At 41.4% G+C, this 27,889-nt stretch overlaps 1 protein-coding gene across 2 annotated transcripts in view; it reads right to left on the bottom strand.

Moving 5' to 3' along the window:
• Positions 1–27,889, bottom strand: part of PALM2AKAP2 (PALM2 and AKAP2 fusion) — a 508,788-nt gene that overhangs the window by 465,826 nt on the left and 15,073 nt on the right. The window contains exon 1 of one of the 2 annotated variants that reach the window (XM_082403764.1): positions 15,651–15,789. The exons of the other annotated variant lie outside the window; for it this stretch is intronic. Within the exon in view, the coding sequence (XP_082259890.1) occupies positions 15,651–15,655 (5 nt within the window). The 5' untranslated portion in view covers positions 15,656–15,789. Of the gene's footprint in view, positions 1–15,650; positions 15,790–27,889 lie in introns of those variants that run through there. 2 annotated transcript variants of the gene reach the window in all.

The raw sequence follows: 27,889 nt of genomic DNA, 5'->3' as shown, positions 1-27,889 counted from the left end.
TGCCTGAACTTAAAATGTTGGTGCCCCTTGGGGATTTATCCACAGTCCTTTTCTTTCATCCATACCCTTGACTTCAACTACTCTATGTTTTCCAAGCCCATATCACTTCTGGCTTAAACTCCAATCACTTGGCCAAACTTCTACCAGTTATTCCCTTGGATCTATTTGAAAACTCTTAATGATTATAATTAAATCTAAAAGTACCTCACATCTTAATGATCTTAATAAAACACAGGCGCCTCAAACTCAGCAAGTATAAAACTGAGCTTATCATCTGTTGTCTAAAGCTGCTCTTGCCTCCTGCATTCCCTATCTAATGAGGATACCAACATTCACCCAATTATCTCTTCCATGTCTTGCAGTACGTTTCTCATTAGCCACACTCCAAGATTACAGTGGACGAACACTAATTCCTCTCTGTTTCCTTCCCCGTTTTCCTGGCACAGAAGTCATTGAATATATGCCTTGAAATGAACAGAGGTAAAGCTGCCTGATTTTCAGACTGTACAGTCAATCAGGCAGAGAGTGAGGGAGAGGGAAAAACTCTCTCGACCTTGTTTTGGGCATGTGAGGCTACTCCCTTTCCAGAGGCAAAGCATAGGTAGAACACTGAATGCTGTCCTCTTCCCATTTCCATTGGCTTCATAATTAGTGGAAATTCTTTCCAGAGGGTGACAATAGGTCATTTGTCTCAATTTGGGGTGTTGAAATTTTTTATCTTTTTAGTATCTTCTGGATACTTTAGTAAGAAATTTTGTAGAGCAAATTGCCTTAGGAGGTGCTAGGCAGATACCATGTAATGTGGGCGTTCTCCATCATCATTTCAATAACTTCTGTAAGCACCATGAAAGTGAAGACAATGTGAACTGGAGTCATGAAGAAAAAAATAGTCAACTGAAACAGGCCCACAGAAGACCCAGATACTGGAATTAGAAGATAGGGACTTTAGAATAACTATGGTAAATCTGTCAAAGGAGCTACAGGAAAATGTGGGTATAACAGGTGAAAAGATAAGAAAATTCACAGAGATATGGAAATTAACAAAGAACCAAAAACAAATCCTGGAACTGAAAAAGAAGATATCTGAAATTTAAAAATTCACTAGATGTGATTAACAGCAAATTGGACAATGCAGGGAAAAAACACTGAATGTGAAGGTGGATCAAGAGAAATTATCAAAATGAAAGCAAGATACAAAGAAAAAGATTTAGAAAACCATGATCATTGCCTCAGTGACTTACGGGACAATACCAAGCACTCTAAAATATGAATAATTGGGGTCCTAGAAGAAGAGGATAAAGAATGGGGTAGGAAAAGTATATATGCTGGGAGTCCCAAACTCTTCAGAAGAAATATCAAGAAAACTATATTTAGGCATATCATAGTCAACCTAAGAAAGATCCCAATAACGAAAACAGAAAAATTTGAACAAAATAATAACATAGCATTGGATAATAACCTAAAGTATGAAATAAATATCCATGCTGGTATGTATAAATGATTGAGTAAATAAATAAATGGTGGGGAAAGGATAAGCCTCCCTACAGAAGAATTCCAAATAAATTATCCAGATACCCCTCCCTCAAGGAGGTGGAGCTTAACTCCCTACACCTTGGAAAAGGTAGAAAAGTAAATTTACAAAGAAGAAACTTGGCAAACACTACCTCGGCCAGGTGACCAAGGTTAACATCATCACTGATGAGTCATGTTGATTGTTCGTACGCCTGAGATGATGTGATGAGACTGGCACTTCACCTCTGTAGTCTTCCTCCAAAAAGCCATAATCCCACTCTAACCATGAGAAAAACATGAGACAAACCTAAACTGAGGTAAATTCTATAAAATACATGACTAGTACCCCTTGAAACTGTCATGGTGATAAAAAAAACATAGAGAGTCTGAGAAACTGTCACAGACTGGAGGAGGGTAAGGAGACATGATGACTAACCGTAATGTGGTATCCTAGGTGGGATCTTGGAACAGAGAGGGGATATTAGGTGAAAACTAGTGAAATCTTTATCAAGTGTGGAGTATAGATATTAATAATATCCCAATGTTTGTTCTTTAGTTGTGACAAATGTACACTAGTAATATAAGATGTTAACAACATAAGAAACTAGGTGAGGGAATATATGAATTCTAAACTATCTTTAAAACTTTTATACAAATCTAAACCCATTTTTAAATAAAAAAATTATTTAAATTTAAAAAGGGCAAACACATAAGCAGAGTCTCAATGACTTACGGGATAGCATCAAGCACTCTACTATGCGAATAACTGTTGTTCCAAAAGGAAATAGAGAATGCGTTTGGGAAAGTATTTGAAAAACTACATGCTGAGAACTCTCCATAACTCCAAATAGGAACTATCACAAGAAAATTACATCTAGGCATGCTATCACCAAACTACTGAAAACCAAAGAAAATCCTAAAAGCAACCATAGTAAAAATGACATTACATATAGGGTAACAAAGATAAAAATGACGACTGACTTGACAGAAATATTGCAAGTAAGAGACAACACAAGGAAATCTTTAAAGTACTGAAGAGAAAAAAAAAAAACCCTGTCAACCTAGAATTCTATATCCAGCAAAAATGTTCTTTAAAAATGAAGTTAAAATAAAAATGCAGGAGAATTTGTTACCAGTGTAAACACATTACATTAAAACCTGCTAGAGGAATTTCTTCAGGCTGAAGGAAAATGACGCTAGATGGTATCTCATGAGTTAAAAAGGGAATCACAGAGTAATTAGAAAATATTTCAAACTAAATGATAGTGAAAATACAGCAAGTCCAAATTTGTGGCAAGGAGCTGTTTATGAGGAAATTTTTAACTTAAAATATTTATATTAGAAAAGGAGTTTTCATTTTAATATGTTGGAAAGAGAACAAAATAAACTCAAAACACATAGCATAAAAGAAATTAAAAAGAAAGGAATGGAAATCAATGAAATGGAAAGCAAACAATATAGAACACAATAAACCAAAAGTTGATACTTTGAAAAAATTATCAAAATTGATAGTTTTTTCTTTTTTTTTTTCTAATCAAGAAAAAAGAGAGAAAACACAAATGATATCAGCAACATCACTACAAATTCCTAGGCACATTAAAAAGATAATGAGAGCCATAAAAAAGAATGAAATTTTGCCATATGCAACAACATGGATGGACTTGGAGGGTATTATGTTAAGTGAAATAAGTCAGGCAGAGAAAGACAAATACTATATGATATGACTTATAAGTGGAATCTAAAAAATAAAATAAATTAGTGACTATAACAAAAAAGAAACAGACACAGATGTAGAGCACAAACAAGTAGGGAGAGGGAAGGGGGAGGGGCATGACAGCAGTAGGGAATTAAGAGATACAAACTATTATACATAAAATAAATAAGCTACAAGGATATATTGTACTAAAAAAGTTCATAAGAGAATATTATGAAAGACTTTATGTCTATAGATTTAATGACTTAGATGATATGGACAAATTCCTTGGAAAATGCAACTTGCTGAAAATAACACAAAAAGAAATATAAAATATGAATTGTCCTTTATTTATCAAAGAAATGGAATTTGTGGGACTTCCCTGGTGGCACAGTGGTTAAGAATCTGCCTGCCAATGTAGGGTACACAGGTTCGAGCCCTGGTCCGGGAAGGTCCCACATGCCACAGAGCAACTAAGCCCATGCACCATAACTACTGAGCCTGCGCTCTAGAGCCCACGAGCCACAACTACTGAGCCTGCATGCCACAACTACTGAAGCCCATGCGCCTAGAGCCCGTGCTCCACAACAAGAGAAGCCACTGCAAGGAGAAGCCCGCGCACCGCAACGAAGAGTAGACCTTGCTCACCACAACTAGAGAAAGCCCATGTGCAACAATGAAAGCCAAACACACCCAAAAATCAAAAAAAATAAATAAATAAAATTTTAAAAAAGAATAGAACTTCATTAAAAAAGAAAAAGAAAAAAGAAATGGAATTTGTAATTTAAAGCCTTCCAATCAAGAAAAATTCAGCCCAGAAACTTCCACCAGTGAATTCTACCAAACATTTAAGGAAGAAATAGTACTACTACTTCATGAATTCTTCCAGAAAATAGAGGAGGAAGACACCCTGCCCTGCTAGTTTTATGATGTCAACATAACACTGACACCAAAACCTGACAAGGGCATTACAAGAAAAGAAAATTAGGGACTAACGTAGGGGGCCTGGGTTCGATCCCTGGTCAGGGAACTAGATCCTGCATGCAGCAACTAAAGATCCCTCATGCCGCAACTAAGACTGGTGCAGCCAAATAAATAAATAAATAAATAAATATTTTTTTAAACAAATAAGAATTCCATTGTAAAAAAAAAAGAAAAGAAAATTACAAGCAATATCCTTCATGAATATAGGTGCAAAAACCTCAACAAAATACTAGCAAAGGGAAGCCATATGATTGTCTCATTAGATGTAGAAAAAAGTATTTGACAAATGTAACAGCTGTTCATTAAAAAACAACAATAACAACAACAACAAAAACACTGTCAGCACCCTAGAGAAAGAAAATAACATCCTGATTTTGATAAAGGGCATCTATGAAACATTAATAACTAATATTTAATGGTGGAAAGGACTCCAAATGTAGACCTATTCATAAGCTTATCAACTAAGTGTAGGTGAGTTTTCTTCATCAATTGCAAGCCTAAGCTTCCACTCCAGTATAGGCAGACATTAGGTAATGATATTACCTCTGATCTCTGGTTTATGCTTATCCACCCTACAGATCTTTTATTCTATGAATCAAAAGCAGTGACAACCTGAGCTTTGAGAATATCAACACAGGCCCCTAGCTATTGATGCTTACATGGTACCTGCATCTTAGTACCACCTAGAATGTCAGGGTCTAGGGATACAGCTTTAGACATGATGAGAGGCAGGTGTGTGCTTTGGAAATAGAATAGAGCTCCATTTGGTTCCGGGGTGACGTCACCAAGATAGAAGCATGGAAGACCTGAGCCTCTGTCTCCCAACAAAGATCAACAATTAGCTATCTATGAACACAAATAGCTCTGGGAGAGCTCAGGAGTCTACTTAAGAAACTTCAGTAACACAGTGGAACAAAAATAACCAAACAAAAGGGAAGAAAGAGCAGCTTCATTTTGTCTGCATTGTCCTCTTCCCCAGGCTTGCACCGCTCAGCACCAAGGGAACTTCCCAGCTAGACAGAGTCCCCCTCACTGGGAAAGAGATATCACAACGAACTACCAATTTCCCCACCCGTTCAGGGCACTACGTGAAGGACCCATTTGGTTTTCAGCCCAAGCTGAGATGTACAGAGACAGGAACAAGGAAGAAAAGCAGGGGCTACCAGGCAGTGGGAGTGACCGCAGTTCCCAGTGACCTGCACTGCAGATGACCCAAGCAGCTTTCCTTACTGAAGAAACCAACAGGCACGGAGGTTCCCCTGTAGATTTCGCCCTACATGTTTCTACATCACAGATTGTCTGAGTCCCTCCCCAATCCCTCTCCCACACTTTCTCCTCTAACCTCCCCACCCCTGCCAGAGCCCAGGATGTGCACAGGCATCCAGCCCCTACCTCTGTGCCTGTGGAGCGCAAGATGCCAGCCTATACCCCCAAGGATGACCAGTCTCCTGATGCAGGCAGATTTGGGCAGTGGATGACAAGGGCCAAAGCTTTTCCATCAGCCTGAGGGTTTTGGTCTTAGCAATCCTTTTATCATTCCCAAGGTAAGGATGGATGGGGGAAAAGGGAATGTATCAAAATAAGACACAGATACACATTTTAGAAGGAGGCCTTAAAAAGAGAGTTACACACACACACACACACACAGAGGCACACACACTCCTAATCTTTGTTTTTCCAGAGCATAACACTCCTACTTTTCTTGCACTGAAGCCACATGCACATCAACATAACACAACAAACACTTCTAATTTCAAGACCTGGAGTGAAACTAACAGGAAGGCACATTGTGCAGCTGACACGGGCTGGGGGAAGACAAATAGAGAGCCATTAAGAACTGTGCTTTAATTCACGCAAATGTAATTAGGTTTGGAGAGTCATCATTTTATTAAGCAATCAAGAATCCATAACTAAACTTTATTCTGCACAGTTTAATTCTCAAATATGTACTGTCCTTAGAATATTTAGCTCCCATAACAAGGAAAGAGTTTTGGGGATAATTCTCATCTCACATAAATGAAAACCCAACTTAAATAACATGTTTAAATTATTCTTTATGAAATATATCACTCTTCCCTGGCTTTCAAAAGTAAGGATCCCTAAGTTTGTTGATCTTGTTCAGAAAACATAATACCACAAGCTTCTTGGTTTGAACATTTCATATTCATATTAACATGGCTATCATATTTATAGAATCATAACTTGACATTTACACCAAGATTTTACTGATTTGCAGATACTTAAGGTAATTAGATTCACTAGTTATTTTTTAAATATTAAGGAAATGGCCAAAGAAAAATATTTTTAGATTTTAAATTATTTATGACCCCAAAACTTTTCAAATTCGTATTTTAAAAAAAAGATTACGTTTATTTACTTCCTAGACACTTTTTTTCACAACCCCCTATCCTGCCCTGACTGTCCAAAAAATAAAGACTTTATCTACATGGAACTGCCAAGTTACGCCAACTAAAATGAAGAGCCTGGTTTGTGCTCTGTAGATTGGCCTGTTGCACAGATTGCTGAACTCTGGTTCATGGGAGCAATCCCCTACAAGGAGGGTTGTCTGGAGGGAGGAAGTGTAAAAGGACGAGACCCTCACTTCTTGCATTATACACAGCCCTGCGCTGTGTTTCTGTGTTGTGAACACTGCTACTCAAAGTGTGGTCTCCAGACCAGCAGCATCATTATCATCTCCTAGAAAGCTTGTTGGGAATATAGACTCTCCAATCCCACCCCAGATCCACAGAATCAGGATTTGCCTTTTAATGCTATTCCCAGGGGATTCATTGCACATCACAGTGTGAGTCTCTGAGGAAATAAGCCTTTATTGTTGGTGTCATCAACTTTAAATAACTGGATACCTCTGTCTTGGAAGACAAGGAAAGCACTGGAAGGATAGAGAACTTTCAAATTCTTTCTAGACCAACTTCTTTAGTACTTCCCTGTATGTCTCATAGCCACACTTTAGCAGATCTTAATGCTTTTCAAAAGTTGGAGGCTTTGGACATGATTTCAACAAAGGTGGCTAAAACAAGTCAAGTATCCAAAAAGGTTTGGCAGTGCTTGGCAAATCTTCATGTGTTTTGCCTGTTTGTTTGTTTCAATTTGTTTGCTTCTTCTTCTTTGTTTTGTTTTGCTTTGCTTCCTTAGTTAACCCTCCTCCCACGGTCATCTGAAAAACAAGAGTTTCTGATTCCTCAAGGGGGCAGGCGTTTACCACGATTCTGTAGCATGAATGGTCCTGGAGGGCACCTCAGCCATAGGCTCAGCAGTGCAAACAAAAATATTTGAAGACTATCAATTATTCAATCTAGTTTTAATATTGGAATTGGCCTGGCTAATTTTTTTAGAAAGTGACTTAAGCAGTTGTAAGATGACTAGCCCAGACATTAAAAAACAAAGTGTTTTTATGCTAAATTAATTTCAGGAGCTAAGAATCAGGCTTGGATTTTGGCCCCATGTAGGATCTCTGAATTCCTTAGATTCATTTAGACTCTTGTCCCCTTGCTATGTGCTTCAGACAGTATCTCATTGAACCTTCCCCTAGCATAACACTTAGCACACTTTCTCATAATTACTTGTTCCTCATAGATTGTGGCCTCCGTGAAGGCAGGAACTATGACATATTCATATTTGTATCACAGGGACCTAGAACAATACCTAGCACACAGTAGGTACTTAATAATTATGAGTTGAACGAATGAATAAATGAACATAATTGACAGAGAAATGGTGGTACTGAAAGTAAGATAAGCAGTCTAAACAACTTACTTTCTAAGTATGAAATACTTATAAAAATAGATGGAGTATAATATCTTTAATTTAGAGCCCATTCATTCAGAACTTGTAAAATATATCTTTTGATTAGCCTATATTTTACGCTCTTGTGCTATCTGTGAAGAAGAAGAACAAGCAAGATGGGACAGATTTTATTGATTTGGCAGAATTTAGGAAGCATTCACTTATACACTATTGATTAGTTAAATTATCACTTATGTTTAAACAGTAGGTCAAATACTATGAAGTTCTATGCACAAAAACAGAACTTTGACTAGTAAAGTTCCTTCCTCTAATGAGAAGAAATAAAATTTCATTTCTTTAAATACAACAAAATTCTAATTAAGCCTCTCCATAACTGAGATTGTTCTTCCTCTGAGCAGTCAAATATGGGGAACTTTTATTATAAGTAATAAGAAAAACAACATTTTCAATGTGAAGCGAACCAACACTTTGGTTCCTTGTCGAACTGAAGCTTCTCCTTTGTTAAGTTCATAACAATTGTCAACGTTTATTTCATATTTTGGAGCCTTGAGCTCCAATAACCTGAATATGTAGACAAAGAAAAGTTGTCAGTTTCCGTACCGGTAATGTGAAGTGTGTTTTTGTCAGACTTCAAACACTTCTATCCTTTGTGAGTTAGAATCCCAGCTGAAAATAGACGGCACACTCAAACTGGATAACTGAGGAGAGCTTAATAAAGGGACTGCTTTACAAAGACATGGTCAGAGTGAAGAAAAACCAAAGGGGATGGTGAAGCACCAGAGGCTAACAAAGTGGGGAGGCCAGCCACTGACACACCTTGTCCTGAAGGAGCAAAGGCAGGGGGCGGGGTAGAGGGGCGGTGATTCTCAGCACTGGGAGAGAACTAGAGCTATAGCTGTGGGACAAGGCTGCAGGCAGGGGCTGTGGCCTTCACAGAAGGAACGAACGCAGCCACTGCCAACCCACTCCCCTGCAAGAAAGGAGGTGATACAATAAATGTTCTGACCTCACTTTCTTTCCACCCTTGGGTCTCCTGCTGGCGCCTCCCCTTGATCCAACCCAACAGAAAGCCAAAGGGCAAGACAGCCTAGTTGATACAGACACAGGGGCCAGCCTCCTAGGGCACAGAGAGAGCAGTGGGGGAAGGGGAAAGCAGATTTGATGGGTGAGACAGAGACCGTCCACTATGCATACCCTTTCCAAAACTCTTCCACTGCGAAGAACTTATAATCTTATTCATGAACTTATTTTGCCATACACATTCCTAAGAATTGATTGAAAAAAGATATGTATAACAACGAATTTTCCAATAACAATGACACTTGGTAGTTCCTAACATTATTTTCATAGAAGCACAAGATTCATTGATTCATTCACTCAAAGATACGGTAAAGGAAAGTTTTCTATCTCCCTGAAACCTGCTGAAATGAACTAAAAGAATGAAAAATTGGAAAGAAAGATTGATCTACTATGAAACCAGCAAAGAGCTAAGATTCTCAAATCACAGACTATAAGAATTATCTGCCAAAAAGAGTATAAGTTTTATTAAATCAATGGACAACCCTAAAAGGTGATCTATACCTCTACACATCTCAGTAGGTTTTCAAATTTCTCTATACGTAAGGAGAAAGTTCAGAGAGGCCCAGGGTTGGAATGGTGGGGCGTGGCATGGGCAAGTGACATAGGGGACATGGGGAACGTCTGTGTGGAGGGGCTGGTTCCACACCAGAGTGGTGCAGGAAGTGACACGGAGCCTTCTATCTTCATTATCTATGAAAGCTTGAAAACTTGAAAACTAAACATAGATAACTAGTCTGGAGGCAAGAGATGTAGGAAAGAGAAGAGAATAACAATTACCTTTGCAGATGAATTGCCCCCTCCCCTTTGTTTGGGATGCTAAACAGAGTCAACCATGTAGTGATAAATAAGCACCAAGTAGCTGTCTGTCTCCCCACCCAAACACACACACACACACATACACACACACACACACAAAGTGAGCTGGGATGTCTGACCTGTCCGAGTGATCTGCTCACTCATTACGAGGTATTTTTAGAGCAGAAGACATTGTAGAGTTGTAAGAAATTTTTATGAGACAAAATATCTAATCTAAAGTCACTGTCTTCCCCAAACACTGCCCTTATCCTTGTCACTTACTCTTGGGCAAATAGCAGTTTTGCGTAGAATTACCTCCATTTGGAAATGAATAATAAATGCAAAGTTGTCAACATGCACGGATTCTATATACTTAACTATTATTTTTAAAAAGGAGAGAAGAGATTTACAAACAAAAGGCAGATAAATATATTTCAGAAAAATGACACAAGAAATCGATGAAATTTTCAGATAAACTCTTCTCCACACGTTCAAAGAAATTAAGGAAACTATAAACCCTTTAAAAAATCAGTGCAAAGTGAACTGGCAGAGTCAGAAAATAAATTGAAGATTTGTTTTCAACAAAAACAAATAACAACAAAACCATTACAGAAGTGAAAGCTACATTAGAATGAGTAAGGACTAAACAAATACTGCTAAGAAACAGTTACCTAGGGGATAGATTTTAAAATGTAACAAGAGCTCATGGAAAAGTCAGGAAAAAATGAAAGCAATTCAAAATAGTTATGGTGGGGGAGTAATAGATATACCTGTAGCAGATAACAAAAAAAAAAATTCTTTTTCTCTTTTTTCTTTTTTTTTAATTTTATTTATTTATTTATGGCTGTGTTGGGTCTTCGTTTCTGTGCGAGGGCTTTCTCTAGTTGCGGCGAGCGGGGGCCACTCTTCATCGCGGTGCGTGGGCCTCTCATTATCGCGGCCTCTCTTGTTGCGGAGCACAGGCTCCAGATGCGCAGGCTCAGTAATTGTGGCTCACGGGCCTAGTTGTGCCGCGGCATGTGGGATCTTCCCAGACCAGGGCTCGAACCCGTGTCCCCTGCATTAGCAGGCAGATTCTCAACCACTGCGCCACGAGGGAAGCCCTAAAATTCTTAATTGAAGGCCAGGAAGAAAATACCTTTATAAAGAATAAAGGAAAATATGAATCTTAAGTTCAAAAGAACATACCATTTTCCAGGAAAAACTGACACAATGACTTACAGTGAGAAATATCACAAAAAAGTTGCTAAACTTTGATGTTTAAAAATAATTCTATCAGCATCAAGGCAAAAAAAAATTGCCAGAGGAATTAATCAGGCTAGCTTCAGACCAGAGCAACAGTCAAGGCTGGAACACAATGGAACAATGTCTTACAGAATTATGGGGGAATGGGGGACATGAGTCTATAATTTTATACACATTCAATTTGTTTGTTCATAAAAGCAACAGAAAGGCATTCAGAATATAACATCCTTGGGCCCCAGTTGAAAACAAAGCCTTCAAACTGAACACTAAATCAACACAAAATGCTCAGGAAAGAGGAGGCCATTGGTGAAAGGGCTGGTGGTGACCTGGACTCCATTTAGATCCAAGATGAAAACTAAGCCCACAGAGCATAGTCCTGCCTCAGGACCTTTGCAACTGCTCTTCTTCTGCAATGGGTCACCCTCTCATTGTTCAAGTCTCTATTCAAACTCTCAAATTCACCAACTCAGAAACGTGTTTCCTGACTGCTCTATCAAAAGTAACCCTCCCTTGGGGGTGGGAAGGGATGGATTGGGAGTTTGGGGTTAGCAAATGCAAACTATTATATACAGAATGGATAAACAACAAGGTCCTGCTGTATAGCACAAGGAACTATACTCAGTGTCCTGTGATAAAACATAATGGAAAAGAATATTTAAAAGAATATATATATATGTGTGTATAACTGAGTCACTTTGCTGTACAGCAGCAATTAACACAACAGTGTAAATCAACTATACTTCAATTTAAAAAAAAAGTAACCCTCCCTCATCACCCTCCAGTGTCCTACTGGGTTTTACTTTTATTCTTAACATTTATTACTTCCTGACATTAACATATATATATAAAATATGTTCTCCACTATTAAATAGAAGCTCTGTGAGGACAGGACCTGTTTCAGATTTGTTCACTGCTGTAATCTCAGTGCTTAGAACAGTGCCTAGTACCTAAAGGGCACTCGACTGAATCAACTGTGAGAATTATGTTTACAGTTCAAAACTGCAAATGTTGAAAACTTTGAAAATGTAAAACTCACAATATAACTGCAACAAATGGTAAATGGAAGGCTAAGTGATGTTCTCTCATTTCCTCAGCTGTCAGAATTAAGGAATCAATCAAGTCTAAATTGGACACACTCTACAATTTAAAGAGTTCCCATGCCATGTTCTCTTTGCTTTTTGGCTCCCAGCCTGTTCTAGAGAAATGTCTGGCAAAGCCTTTAGGTGTGGTATCAAATTAGTAACTGCATGTACTACAGTTCATGCTCACAAACATATGCTCTCACTCAACCCAACAAGGAGGGTAGCCAACTACAATCACCTAGGACCCTCTTGGCTTGTGATCTAGATTTTTTTTCTCATTTTAACTAAGATGCTCTTGTTTTATTAAAACCAAACATTCTCAGGAATAAATGACTGTGTTTTTTTTTAACTCAGTGTCATTTTAAATTAGTGACCTTGGCTTATTCAAAATGATCAGATATTGGCACACGATAGTCTGGCTTTTTAAATTGATAATCTCACGCTTGGCTACGACACATTCATTTTAAATACCTTCAGAAGGAAAGGTGCAGAAAGCTCTTTGGTGGCTCCTTGCATTTAGCCATCTCTGAACCACCACCATCCCCTCACTGCCAAAACTCCAGCCACACCTCCCTTCCTCCAGTTCTTCCAACTTGCCGAGATCTCTCCTGCCTCAGGGCTTTAGCACATGCTGCATTCTCAGCCCAGAGTGCTTCTTCCCTCTACCTCTTACCTAGCCAACTCCTACTCATCCTTCAGATGTCACGTTAGAACTCAGTTCCTCAGCGGGGCTTTGCTGACCCCTTAATCTAACCTATATCGCTTTTCTGTCATTTTCTCTGTGTTTTTTCCTTCCATGGCATTTATTGCACTATGTATTTATAGATTCACTTGTGTTTACTGGTTTTACATCTATCCCTTCATTAGACTATGAACTCCAGGTGATGAGAATCATGACTGCTGTGTTGACCAGTGCTAACCTCCACAAATACTTGTTGGTTACATGAAAAAATAAAAGAAGTGAATTTTATTCCCCCTTTTAATTTTTTCATAAACATAAGTTGGACACAGTAAGTAAGGAGAATTGAGTCCCTATCCCACTCACAGTTAAGGACTGTCCTATCTAGGATGAGATTTGGGGAGGGTTTAGATTGAGGGGAAGAACAGGATGCGGCATATGGGAAATTTCAAGGTAGGATAGAAAAAGGTGCTATTCTGAAAGGGGATATAAAGAGTTAAAAAGCTAACTATATTAATGAAGCAAAGGGAGTGGGACAGAGAATAGATAGACAGTTGGAAATTCAGGAGGTTAAATGGAAGGTGAGGAGGGCTTTGGAATGTCACACGGGAACGGGAAAGCCAGGGCCAGGTCGTTAGAGGAGGAGGCGGCCGGCTGAGGCACCAACTGGGATCCTGTGGAGGGAGCAGAAGGGTGTGATGGGAAAGGCCTTTGTTCACAAGGAGTTCCAGGTGGGAGACTGGCACACCTGAAATAAAAGCTTAGCAGGGGACGGAGAGGAAAGGGAGGGAAGGTCTGAGGAAGTAAACGTACAAATACTATACACTGTTACACAATTATGGAACTCTCACACTCAAGTCTGGCAGATAGGTTATACATTAGAGTATTAATATTAATGTGAGATCGTAAAGATGAAAATTACTGCCCCAGCAAACAACCAGGGTACCCTTTAACCTTACACAGTGGGATGACCAGACCTACATTCAATCTCTTAGACAGTTTCCGCATCAAAATGGCAATGAGGAATGGGAATGGAGTGGGCCAGAGGCAAGTTGGCCAGCTTCTGCTATGTATTCCTCAAGCCTGCTGTGTCTTCTGGTTGAGTCTCTGCATCTACAATGGTATCTTAAGAATTGTGCTACTCTCAGTTGCCCTTGGGTTATTGAGTTTCTGTACCAATTGTCTGAAAAAAAAAAATAGCTTGCTGCCAACCTGAGACCCCATAAAATGTCAATGGGAAATGCTGGAGACCATAGTAATAATAATAGATAATAGATACTATTTACAGACAATTGATGCTAGTTATTGAGTTTAGTTTGTGCTAGGTTCTGTTCCAAAAACCTTGTATGTATCAACGGGTTTAATCTTCACAAAAATCACATGAAAGAGTTGTTATTATTACTATTTCTGTTTCCAGAAATGAGGCCCAGACAGACTGACGTCATGTAGCAAAGTGTAGAAGGACTCAAACCTAGCAATCTGACTCTGGAACCTTAATCATTAGCGCCTTAAATTTGTACATACCTTACAATTTACAAATCTCTTTAGAAGAGATAGAAATATTATCTGATCCTCTCAACATTTAAAAATGAGTAAGGAACATCTTTATCTCCATTGTATAAATAGGGAAACTGAGGCTCAGAGACATCAAATTACTGGTGTAGGAAATCAATAGCACTAGGACCAGCCAAGGCAGAGGTTGAAATCTACAGCTTCTCAATGCTAAAATGCCACACCATCTCTCACTTCTGCTTTAGTAGTCTTGTTGGGGAGGATTAAATTGCATCTACACAATCAGATATGGGGGAGGGAATAAAAGCTGCATCTAGGGTTTATGGGGTTGGCATGAAAGTCCTGATACCTGAAAACAGGACATTATCTCCAGGCTGAAATATGATTTCATACAGCGTCAGTGTCAGGGAGTATCCGTGGGAAGAGAAAGGAGGAGGAGAAGCTGACCAAGTGAGCAGATATCTAATAGCTGGCTCCCAAAATGACCCCTTATTGGAGCCTGTCGCCTGTCAGAGTGGCTCTGCTGCGGCAGCAACCTGGCAGAGTGACCAAAAAGCAACGCAGGGATGCAAAGGCAGAGGAGAGAGGAACCCCAGTCCGAACCTGCACGGGAGCCCTTTATTGTGTCTTTTCTGGTTAACGCCCCTCTTGCCTTCATGCCCTCTCCTCCACCCCTCCCATGCGGTGCCCATCGTGCCAGACGTTGTAATTCAACCCCCGGCTGCCAGTCCTAGGGTTCTGTCTCTTTTCTCAATTACCCCAGGAACAAATCAATTATTTGGAGGTCCTCATGGTTTCTAGTAGCCAGGGCATTGCAGCTCTGGCTCATATTACCCACTAACTCATCATCCTTCCATTACACGCTTCACACCCAGCCACATTTGCTTCTGATCCGCAGTGACACCCCCCCCCACTCCTTTTTTTTTTTTTTTTTTTTAACTGCAGTCCAATAGCGCTGACATGGTTAGGAATCGGAAGTAATGGCTATTGCGGCCAACTCCCTGAGTAGCGGAAGCTTAGGGCAGAGATGGGGAAGCCTAGAACGTGCCTCTCTCCTTAGCAACATCGTCCCCTCCAGAGGCCCTGCTGGCCAAGGGGCAGCGGCCAAAACCACGCATCCCGGGGCTCCTACCCCTTGGCTCCTGCCACCGCGGCTGCTGCTATGGAAACGCCAGACGTACACACCGGACTGAAATTAAACACTCATCCGGGACCGGAGCCGGTGTCAGCCTGCTGCCTCGGTCGCCATAGCAACATACGGAGGGGAAGGCAGCGAACAGCGCGCGCTGCGCAGGATACTCACTCCATCGCGGGGCTCCGGGCGGCCGGGCGCGCTGCTGCGGGGCTCTACGGCGCTGCTCGCCTCTGCCGGAGCCGGGCGCTCTGCTCGCGCGGCGCGCGAGGTGGAGCCGGGAGCGTCTCCCCTCCCCGCCCGAACCCCCTCCTCCCCTTGAGGGTTGAAAGTGAAAGCTCAGGCTCTCTCAGCTCCCAGCCTGCGAATAAAACGGGAAGCAATTGGATAATGTTGTTCGCTGGGCACTAGACAAGCCACTCCACTTAAGTGTTTGGGGAGGGAGCGCGCTGGCAGCTGCGCGCCGGGCGATGTGGCCACCAGCGCGCAGGGCCCCGGCGCCCGAGGCGCCAGGTGCGCTGGCGGCTCCCCTGGGCCGGGCTGCGCGGCCCTGAGACGCCGGGGACCGGTGGGAGGGGGAGGTGCGCGGCTGCGGCGGGTGGCACAGCCCACAGGGCGCAGGAAAACGATTGAGTCATTGGCAAGGTTGCAGCTCGGAAGTTGCAAGAGGAAGAAGCATCTGGCCTCTGCAAATAGCAAGTACTGCCCCCAACAGGCTGGGCACAGGTTCGGAAATGCAGCTGAGCCAGCTAAGTGGGCATCCATCTGAGTTTCCCAAGGTAAACCTCCAGCTGCGCTGCGGCGCGTTAATGCGGTGTTCCATCACTTTGGCTACCCCACGCCCTTCTTATCACTCCACGTTCTGCGTATTCCCGCCTGCCAGAGAGATACTGCCCAGCGTTACTTTCCCTAATTGGTTCTTTGAAAACAAGACATACTGAATATGGTTTCCCAAATTACCACGGCCCCACCCCCACGGTTATAAGCCTCCCTGGGACATATATTCCCTCCCTACACCCCTTCTGAGAATCCTCTACTCCTAACGGTTTCCCGAGCGGGAACCTGGCTCCCCATCCAGGGGCCCTGCACCTGCTGCAGTGACGAGTAGATGAGACAAGCTTCAGGCTTTCATTGTGTCTTACTGCCCGGCCCGTCTGTGAGTAGGTATCTGCTACGTGCTGCGGATGCAACCCTAAGCATAGCCATCACGGTCCCTGTCTTGGTGGAGCCCACAGGCTAATGCAGAAGGACAAAGCACAGAGCAAGAAAAAAATAAACATCATCACAGGCTGACAATATTGCTATAAAAATTAAGTAGTAAAATGCTGTGATGAATGTTTTTAAATTAATTTGTGATGATTACACAACTCTTGAATTTACTATAAAGCATTAAATTGTACATTCTGGGTAAATATAATATAATTATATTTTATTATAGCAGTTAAAAAAATACTCTGATGGAGAATCAAAGGGAAGTGGACCAGCTAAGGAAAGGTGTTCAGGAAAGCCCCCCTGAAGGGACTGGCCTGAGAGGGGGAATGGCTAAGACATGCAAGCCACAGGGGAAAGGGCATTCCAACCAGCCATCAGCTTCTCTGGTGGCTCTAGATGGGGAAGAGCTCTACACACTCAAGGGACTGAAAGGAAACCAGCGCAAAGCGTTCTGGGTAGATTCACTCCCTTCCTTTCCCTCTGGAAAGTGAGCCACAGAGTCAAACCCAGTGAAGATTCACAGAGATATTTTGTGGAAAGAGATTATAGATCTTCTCCAGGTTTCCATTCAGAGAATCCAGTGTGAATTTGGAGATCAGAGAACTCTCCCTCAGCCCATGTCCCTCTGCAGCTACCATCCTATCTTTACTCTTCCCCTTCATAGTCAAGCCTCTTTAAAGGATTGCCCATACTCACCATCTCTACACCCTTACCTCCTATTTACTCCCTGTAGCATATATAATTAAGTTCAGCTGTGAGTAATCAAGAGGCTTAACCAGGAAACAGGTTTGTCTTTCTACCTCTTGTAAGTTCAGAGTCCTGGACCTGCTTAGCAGCTCTCAAAGAGCTAAGAGACCCAGACTCCTCCAAAATGTTGCTCTTTTATTTGTGGTGTCCCTTCCTAAAGTCATTTCATGATCCAAGTTAGTTGCTTAGGCTCCAGCCACCGTGTCTGCATCCCAACCAGCACAAAGGTGGAAGAAGCAAAGCAGAAGAGGCAAAGGAAGCATACCAGCTGCCTTTTAAGGAAGGCTCCCAGAAGCTGCCTCAGGACACTTTCACTTACATCTCTTTGGCCAGAATTAATTCACGTGACCATATTCAGTTTCCAGGGAGCCTGGGCAAAGCAGTCTTCAGTCCACATAGTCAGAAGCATAGCATAGCCAAAAGTCAGGGGCTCCATTCCCATGAAAGAAGGGGAAATGGATACTGGGGGACAACCAGCAATATTTGTCATACTCCTTGATCCTTAGCATTCTAGCTTCTGCCTCCCGCGTACCACTGACCCTGCTCCCCATAGAGTCACCAATGCTGAATGCAATGGGCATCTCTCAGTCCTCTTCCTGTGTGACTTATGACCAGCATTTGACATTTTGACCACTCCTTTTTGTATTTTTTACTTTAAGTTCGGTTTACTGAGGCAGAAGTTACATACAGTAGAATTCATCCTTTCCAGGTGTACAGGTCTGTGAGTTCAGATACATTATACAGTCGTGTAACCACCACCGTAGTCACAATACAGAACATTACCATCACCCCAAGCAGTTCCTTTGAGTCTCCTGATAGCAATCCCCTCCTCTCATCTCTAGCCCCTGGCAACCACTGACTTGATTTTTGTCCCCATGGTGTTGCTTTTTCCAGAATGTCATATAAATAGAATCAAACTGTATGTAGCCTTTTGTGTTTGGCTTCTCTCACTTTGCAAACACTTTTGAGAGTCCTCCATATTGTTGTGTGTATAGGCAGTTCCTTTTCATTGCTGAATTGTATTCCACTGTACAGAGGCACAATTTATTTATCCATTCACCAGTTGATGTATATTTACATTGTTTCCACTTTGTGTCAAATACTAACAGAACTGCTATATACATTTGTGTACAGGTCTTTGTGTGAACATATGTTTTCATTTCTTTTGGGTCAATACTAGGGTCACTCCTGTTTTGAAGCACTTCTTCTATGACACCACACTGCCTCGACTCTAGCTACCCCTTTATCTGCTACATGTCTCTTAAATGTCGGTGTTCTGCTGGGTCTGTCCTCAACTCGCTGCACTTCTCACTGTGCCTACCCTCCCTGTGCAATTTCATCTACTGCTGTGGCTTTATTTACCCACTGACATGGTGCTCACTTCCAAAACTAAATCTCTAGTCCACATCACTCTCAAATTTCAAAACTGAATATCCAAAGGCCACTGTAACATCTTCACAAACACCTCAAACCTAATATGTCTGAAATTCACTCATCATTTTCACCTGTAAATCTCCTCCTAATACCCTGCCTACCTATCCTAACAACAGAGAGGGAAGTGTCCTCACAGAAACCTGGGCATTGTCTTTGATTCTTAACTGTCCTGACTTGCCGTACCCCGTCAGCCAGCAAGATTGATCCAGGCTACCTCCTGAATAGCCACAGAGCCATTCATTTCTCCCTATCCTCATGCTGTGGATAAAAAAGCCTCCCTCCTGGCTTCCTGGCCTCCTGGCCTCCAGTCACATCTTGTTCCAACCCATTCAACTGAACAGCCAGAGCAATCTTCCAAGAACACAAATCTAATCATATAATCCCCTTGCCTAAAACCTTTCAATGGGCATCTCTTAACTTTAAGATAAAGGTTAAATTGAATTGTAGGTGCATCTAAGTTCTTTGAAGTTAGTAGATTGACTATTACAATTTTAAAATGCACTAGAAAAACAAGATTTAATATATTTTATAGGGCTGGCTTAGACTTTGTTAAGAGTTACAAATACATCATTTGCTATGTTTAATTTTAGGGAAAAAATAACAGGCTTTAGAGTCAAACAGACTGATTAAAGTTCCAGCTTGGTCATTCACTAGCTTTGTGATTTTGAACCTATTACTTAACTTTAGTCTCAGGTTTCTTTACCTATAAAATGAGGACAATAATACTTATCTTTAAAGGTTAGTTTGAAAGTTAGATTCAATATGTATACATTGCCTAACACAGTGCCTGGTACTTCAGTAGATTCTCAGTAAACAGTAGCTAAGTTATCTCATCATCATCATCATTACATTGTAACTTTCCCCTGAAATCTCCAATATTTTAACAGCCATCTTTACGTATCTTCATAGTATTCCTTTGAAGAGGTGAAACCAATACAGATACAGGTACTTAGATGATCAATTTGTTTATTCTCATTGATTAAATGAGAATGTTACACTAGATAATATATTTATTTATTCATTAGAAATTTTACATATATATGCATATATATATATAATATATATAGTACAGCTTCAAAGTAGCAGGGTATGGCTAGGTGGATCCATTGATACACATTCTCTAAGAGTTTATTCATTTAAGCTCAGCTCACCAGGTACTGTCAACACACCAAATACATATTAACTGACTTGGAAGTCAATAACTTAACAGAACCAAAGTCTTCAGCCTCCTGGTCTACAAACAGAATGACCAGCTCTGAGACAGTATCTACCAGGATTTTTATATAGGTATAATTCATAAACTTTAGAACAGGAATTTTTAAACTGGGGATCATGGTGGGCTTTAGAAATCTGCCTGAGATTATAGGCAGAATTATGAGTTGGGGAGTGTGTGAGGGATAGAGAGTAGGGTGTCCATAACCTACACTGGGACCTCAGTGTTTCCTAATTCAAAACAAACTCTTAATATGACTACTTTAGATATAATTCTGAGCATATTTGGTTAAATGGTTTTCTGGTTTACTAGAAATAAAAACACACAATTAGAAGGTTGGAGAGAAACAGGAAAAAGTGTTACTTCAGGCAAAGTAACTTTTTACTTCAGCTAAAAGTGAGGAAGAAAAGTGTGAAAATGGGCACAAGACAACAAAACAAAAAATAACAAAAATGTCAGTTTGGAATCCTTCAGTGTAGGACAAGCAACCCTACACACCACAGTAGCTCCTGAGACCATCATAGGATAATCATATTCAGCGATTTGTGTTAAAGACTAAATGGAATTTCAAATTTTTCCATGTATATTAGGTTGTTAATTTTATATCTCGCCTAGGCTGAAATTTTAGTTACTTGGAAAGTATACTCAGTGCTCATGTTCACTTTCCTTCCTTGTCAATGTTGGATAAATGGAGATATTATTATCATTTTAAGTCTATCTGGGGAGGAAGAAAATAAAAATAAGCACAGTCACTTTGTCAAGTTCTAGGTACCATTCCAATACATTCACAAACCCAAAGCAAACCATTAGATTAATAATTAAAATATAAAAACATCAGTCTTTTAATTTGCTTGGCATTACTGGATTTCAACTGTACTCCTAGAAGTAGTATGTCCTGTGGAGTTTTACGTACTTTTTACATTTTATAACAAGGATCATTCTACCCTTTTACTTTCATGTCAATAATGTTACTATTAGAGAGATGTAGGAAAGAAAACTCTCTCTCACAGAAGCTGGGTATTTGTTCATCTGGAGCTGCTCATGTGTGTGAGGCGGGTATAATTGAACAGTTTACAGAGCTGCATTGATCTGCAGACCCCCCCACTTGGTTTACAGAGCTGGAATTAACATCATGGACTCACTATTGGCCTTCATGTCTCACTCTTCTTCCATCATTAATAAGTTCTCTCTGAAAATATGGCACTTCAAATAGCTTCTTGTGATTCTACTGATGCTGGGTAAAATTAGCCCACAGATCAGGACAGGAAGGATGGCACGCAAAGAGCTCTTTTCTTTGGTTAAACATGGGCAAAGGTAATCTCTCTTTTTCATAGTCTTCTATTGATTTCTCTCTATATTTATGAGTCTGCTCCGACAAGACACCGATAGCATTGACTTCTGAGTCATGTATGATTCTTGCAATCACAGTCTATTGATGATGGGAGGGATTCTGGGGGTTACCTAGTCCAACAGCCAACACAAACTTCTATGATTGACCTGGGATCATCTTCCTTGTTGAAACACATTTATTGTTTTCTTTTAGCTCAAAAAACTGAAAAGGCCTATTTGTTTTTTGTTTTTAGAATCCTCTCATCCACCCACAAGATGACGTATGTGTTCAGAACAGCCCATGATTATGCGTGTACAGATGTAGCGAGAAAACTTATCGCACCACTGCCAAGTCTGACCTATGATGGAAGATGAACAATGACCTCTCAGAGATAACCCAGTGCCACCATGGACTCATCAAGGGGAATTTGCCAAGGGAAAACTGCCCCTTAACCACACATGGGAGAGAAACCAATCCAATGTCACCCAGACACACTGCACACTGCTTAAGCTGAGAGCCAGAAGAGCTAGATGAGGTTCGATTGCTATAAGGCTATTAATACTAAATTTAGTATAATCTTATCAGCTCTCCTTTGCTGAATAAAGCTGGAGAAGCTAATTGGTTACTTGGTGGTATCTTCAAAGGTAGGCTTACGTATATCATCATTAAATACTTTCATCTCCTGATACAAACATTAAATGTCAACATTAAAAGTAGCACTACCTAAGATGGACCTCAAGTGTTTTTGGAATATGCTTTGAGGAGGATCATTAGAAAGATGGAAACCATCCCTCTCTTCTGAGAGCTGGAAACCTGGATTTATCTTTGAAGTAGAATGTTCTTTTGCTCTAGGAAAAATGTGAGGAGAACATTTACTGATGCAAATGCAATCAAGTACCCATTAGACTGTAAGTCCTATGGGGATAGGGATTTATTTTTCCATTTTGTTCACTCATATGTCCCCTAGAACAGTGCCTATAGCACATAGTAGGCTCTTAATAACTACTTGTTGAATTAAAATAATGAGAAAATTCCTCTTAAGCAAGACCTCAAGAAGTTGTACTTTCTTGCATGTATCTTTTGTCAGATCCAAGTCTTTACAGTTGACGGTTCCCAAAGAAATGCATCTTTCTCTAAGTATGCATTGACTGCCCTATGCCTGTATAGTATTGTTTGTTTGTGTATATATGTTGCCATCTGAGGAATCAGAGACATGACTCACACACACACACACACACACACACACACGCACACACACACACACACACGATAGGCAGGAAAGTGTACAGATCTGTCTTCTCTTCCTTTGATGCTGGAGAAGTTTTGTAAAGGAACTAGATAATGCTCTAGGTGGTACAACTTGGTCTAGAGTTCGATGATTCCCCTATGATATCAATACTCAATAAACCTAGACTTTGGGAATATGTGTGGGACCACATATTATGTTTAGTATCTTTCAGGGGTCCACAGGACAAAATTCCATCCCTGTAAGTAGGGCAGGGTTTCCAGTGAAGGAAGGAGGTAGTCCCACTCTCAGTCACCCTGGGAATGGGTCAGCCTTAGGATGGGAAATCTGACCTGCAGAGAGCAGTGTTAACAAGGGTTAGGGGAAAGATACTGTGGTAGGAACTGGGACTACCATGATGCATGAGACATGGTGTCTGCCCCTTAAAGAGCTCACAGTTTCATGGAGGAAAGGCATATATATAATCAAAATTGAAATACAATGTTTTAAGTGTGATTACAGAGGTGAGGCGTAGTAGAGAAATCGGAAAATCTTGCTGGAGAAGTTGATGCTTGGGCTATGTCTTTAAGGATGAATAACATTTAACCAGAAGTGTGCATGTGTGCACAAGTTTGTGCGTATCTTGGTGTGTCTGTGTGTCCAAAGAGGTAGGGAAAAGTAGTGAGAAGGTGTTCCAGAAAGAGGGACCAGCAAAATCAAAGACAAAGAAACAGGAATCAGCAGGGTGATGTCTACATATTTCTGGCATTTGCTGGAGTAGGAGGCAAAGAGAAGGACCACAATATCACTCCACTCCAGAGGCCCCATTTACATACAACGCGGTATAATGGTGCCCCCTGGAGTTGTGGTCCTGAAGGAGGTGGTTAAAAGTTGAGGCTGGAGAAGGTCACTAGAGGACTTTGCCTGCAGAAGCTTAACTAAGGGACAGGATGACGTTGGCAAACACAACGTCCCTTCTTACCTCCAAATCACAAGCAGAGCACTGTAACTGGAGACACTCAGGGTCTCTTAGTTTAGGATAGACAGCTAGTTAGAAGCCTGCTGCCACAGTTCACACAAGAGATGATAAGGTCTTAAATTAGGGCAGCCATAGTTGGCATGGAAAGGAAAGAGAGTCAAGAAATACGCCAGGACACAGAATGTGTGGGTAAGAGAAAGGCACCAAGCCTCATTCTCACGGCTCGAATGACTCACTGAAAGATAAGACCAACTGAGACAGAGCATTCAAGAGCAGCCTAGAGGTGCCACCAGGGGATTCTGACCTCAACAAACGAGCGGCTGATCCTCATTTCCCTCTGGGCTGGGACCACCGTGTACTTTGTTGTGTGACCTATGAAACACATTAAGCTGCTCCCAGGAGAGCTATGCAGAGAGGGCAGGAGAGAAGTAATATCTGAGGAACCAACGGAATTTAATTCTCTGCCAATCTGGATTGCTGTGAAAGTACAGTATCAGAAGACTCAGGGGAAAAATAAGTGATACAACCGATTATTCAAACGTTGTATTTTTGGTTATATGTTAATCTAAAGAACTAGGTAAGATACTCCCAATAAGAAATCATTTGATTTTCAGGGAGCAAACTTTCCATCATTAGAAAGACCAGTAAGTTAGTCCAGGCATCCTCCTAGCTACCAGTCGCCATTTGTCCCCTGTTAAATCTCCATTCGCAGATAGTTTTTAAATGTTCTCCTTTGAACCAAGTGAACTGCACCAACCTTTCCCTCCCATCACCTTTGTCAGTTACACTCACTGACACGCCTCAAACCTCTGTAGGCCGGTTATCATCCTCATATCATGTGAATGTCTTATGCAAACCCTTTCATCATAGTTTCTTGACCTCCTCAAACCCAACAAATTTACTTCCACTCCACTCAAGGCAGCTACACCCAGATTTCACATTGAAAAGCCAAACACGAACGTAGCCTATTTTTAAAGAAAAGGTAAGTAACAGTCTTGTTTTACTTTCTCGGATTTCCAGAATCCACATTCTTCCATATCCACTTTTTTCCCCTCTACTCCTACAAACACACTGCACCATGAAAATAGCAGGGGGTACTGCTGGGTTGAGATCCAAACCTCAGGAAAGAGAAAGTGCAGTGGCACCTCCACGCTCTTCTGGCTGTCTCTCTCCCAGCCACGCTGGAGGTGTGAGCAGTCCCTGGGGGCACAGATTTGGTGAGCAGAAGCTGAGGAAAAGTATGGGACCAGAGCAGTTTCTCTTCTTGCTTCCCAGACCTACTATTCTTGGTCCTGGACCTCTCAGACTGTTTAGGAAAAATGGAAGTACACCCTGGCCTCTTTCCAATGAGTGAGAGAGAATGCTTCCACTTACATCTCCAATGTTTGCCCAATGAGTATGACACCAATGAAATGCCGACCTGGGCAGTGAACCTGAGTCAGTGAGAAGGTCCAAGTCTGGGTCAGGCTAAGATTTGTGGCCTGCAGGGAGTCAGTGTCTCAGTTAACCATTTGAAATAGGGTAATCTTTTTTTTTTTACAGCCCTCTCCACTCCTTTTCTATCTTCTGTGCCATCTTATCTAAGATACTAGCCAAGGATAGTTTCAGGTGAGTTTTTCAACTCAGCTCACAAAAGAGTAGGCATGTATTTTAAATGAGTAAAGAGGGCCGGGTAGAGAGACAATAGGGAACCGTGGGGACCATACTCCACCTGGAAGTGGTACCCTCTACTCAGCCCCAGCCAACTACCACCATATAGGAATATAGGTCTGGTGTGTCTACATCTTCTCAATTTTCTCAAGGGAAACAAACAAACACAAAATCTTTATTTTTGTATAAAATCTCCCCCAAGAAAGTGGTGAATGACTACTAAAAATTTTTAAATAATCCTATGGCTCAGAGGGCCATATTTGGCCCTTTCCAACCCCTGGTTTAAGGGATCAGCTGCGATGAGTTTGAATTTCACAAACCACATGGATATTTCACAGTTTCCCTGTAGAGTCACACACTTGGCTACATGGCTATCTAGGAATCAATGGGCAGCAGGGGAGGCCTCTGGACTTCTGTGAAAGATGTTGGTTGTTATGAAGGAGGAGAGGTCAGGGCATACACAAGTTTTCTTGAGGGAGTTATGGGTTTCAGGACAAGTCAGAACAAGCCACTTAATGCAGGTAAGTGACAGGAGAGGAGTAAGAATACTTCTTACCAAACTCAGAGGTGGCAGCAGTCCTTGAATATCCCACCCACCCCCATCCTCCACTCCTTGCACGGAGATGACTGGCTCGAAGCCCACTCTCTTTGGACTGTATGTACCTCCGACGTACAAGACGGCAGCCAGAAGCCCATGTGTCCCAACTGTCAGACCCTCTGCCTAGGATGGCATTTCTGCCTCCCAAGTTGTCCTTGAGGCCTCTTTGACTTACTCCCCGTTCTCCAGGCTCCCTGCCTTGACTCATGGTTCCAGTTAATGTTACAGATAACTTTTCCCCTGGCATTCTCTTTAACTTGACCTACAGCCCTCTGTGCCAGCATCTTATGCAACTTACAAAGAAGAACTTGAGCTAAGCGTGTTTGTCTCCAACAACACAAATAACTTCCTCCCTTTTAATCTTCCATATTCATAAGCATCATTTCCACAGCTCTCCAACACCAAAACATTAGAAAGTGTTTAAGTTAAAACAAAAATAGTGACCAGGGGAGAGGCTGGATCTGAAAAGTGAAATTGATCTCAAGAACCTCAGAACCTCTCCCAGCCTCACAATCCTCCCACAGAGATTCCTATTTCCATGGAGGGCACTTAAGGACAAAAAATATTTTAAAGTTCCTTTCCTCATCAAATGAATCTCTGATGCTCGGATTTCAGACACTGTGACTGGTCTTGGGAAAAATATTTGGGTGCCGGGTAGTCTTTCAAATAATACTGATTTTTGAATGAATATTAAAGTTCCAGTATAAAGGAACAGATGGACCAGATCAAATACAACATTGTGCAAATCACAGGATTCTCCCATCCAAATAAAATGCTAACAACCAATGCTTTTTAGAATACTTCTGGGCTTGGACTTCCTGTGCTACAAAGCAAAAATGTTCTAGAATATGTCTTGCTTCTGTGCCATGTGTCTTTCAATTTCCTTATGAAAACGAAAGAGGCCTGTGCCCCCATCAGCCCCACAGGAGCCAGGTCAAGCACCAAACCAAGTGCAGACTGCCAATCTTAAGAGGGGTGAGGGGAGGACACAGACTCGGGGGCAATCTGAGGTCAGAACCAGCAAACCTGAGGAGTGGCAAGGTGAGGATACCAAGAAACCCAAGAAAAAATGCGTAATCTTATGAGTGGCTGGATCTGAGTACAAGGAAGTAGACATGGTTAGATGGAGGGACAAGCAAGTCTCAGGGGTCCTCCTGTAAGCATTTCACATGGTGAGACCACAGGAGGAGTTTTCAGGTGTGGACTGTGTTGCTATTATTAGAGTTAAGTGTAAAGAGTAAGCGCTTCTGGGGCTTCCCTGGTGGCGCAGTGGTTAGGAATCCGCCTGCCAATGCAGGGGACACAGGTTCAAGCCCTGGTCCGGGAAGATCCCACATGCCGCGGAGCAACTAAGCCCGTGCGCCACAACTACTGAGCCTGCGCTCTAGAGCCTGCGAGCCACAACTACTGAGCCCACATGCCACAACTACTGAGCCCACGTGCCACAACTACTGAAGGCCGTGCACCTAGAGCCTGTGCTCCGCAATGAGAGAAGCCACCGCAATGAGAAGCCCACGCACCGCAACGAAGAGTAGCCCCTGCTCGCTGCAACTACAGAAAAGCCCACGCGCAGCAACGAAGACCCAAAGCAGCCAAAAATAAATAAATAAATAAATAAATAAATTTTAAAAATTAAAAAAAAAAGAGTAAGCGCTTCTGAAAATTTGGACAGTTTTGGTTTTAACACACCTATAGCCCATTCTGCCTTGCCAGAATCCTGGAGCCCATAGGGACAATGGTTACTTGTTGGCATATCACATATTTGGGGCATTTTCTTTAGTTTTGACTTTAATCTTAATAACTAAGGTTTTCTTCAGTTGTTGAAGTGCCTCTAATAAGTCATCACCTTTTTTTCTTTTATTTTGACACCATATCAAAATCTCAACCGATAAAGAAGATGTGGTATATATTGATACATACAATGGAATATTAGCTGCAAAAAAAGAAAAATCTTGCCATTTTGCAGCAACATGGATGGACTTAGAGACTATCATTCCAAGGGAAGTAAGTCAGAGGAGAAAG

The sequence above is a fragment of the Balaenoptera borealis genome, assembly GCF_965194805.1.
Source record: "Balaenoptera borealis genome assembly, chromosome: 8".
Classification (NCBI taxonomy): Eukaryota; Metazoa; Chordata; class Mammalia; order Artiodactyla; family Balaenopteridae; genus Balaenoptera; species Balaenoptera borealis.
Note: the sequence above shows the minus strand (reverse complement) of the source record. Positions and strands in the feature narration are given on the sequence as shown.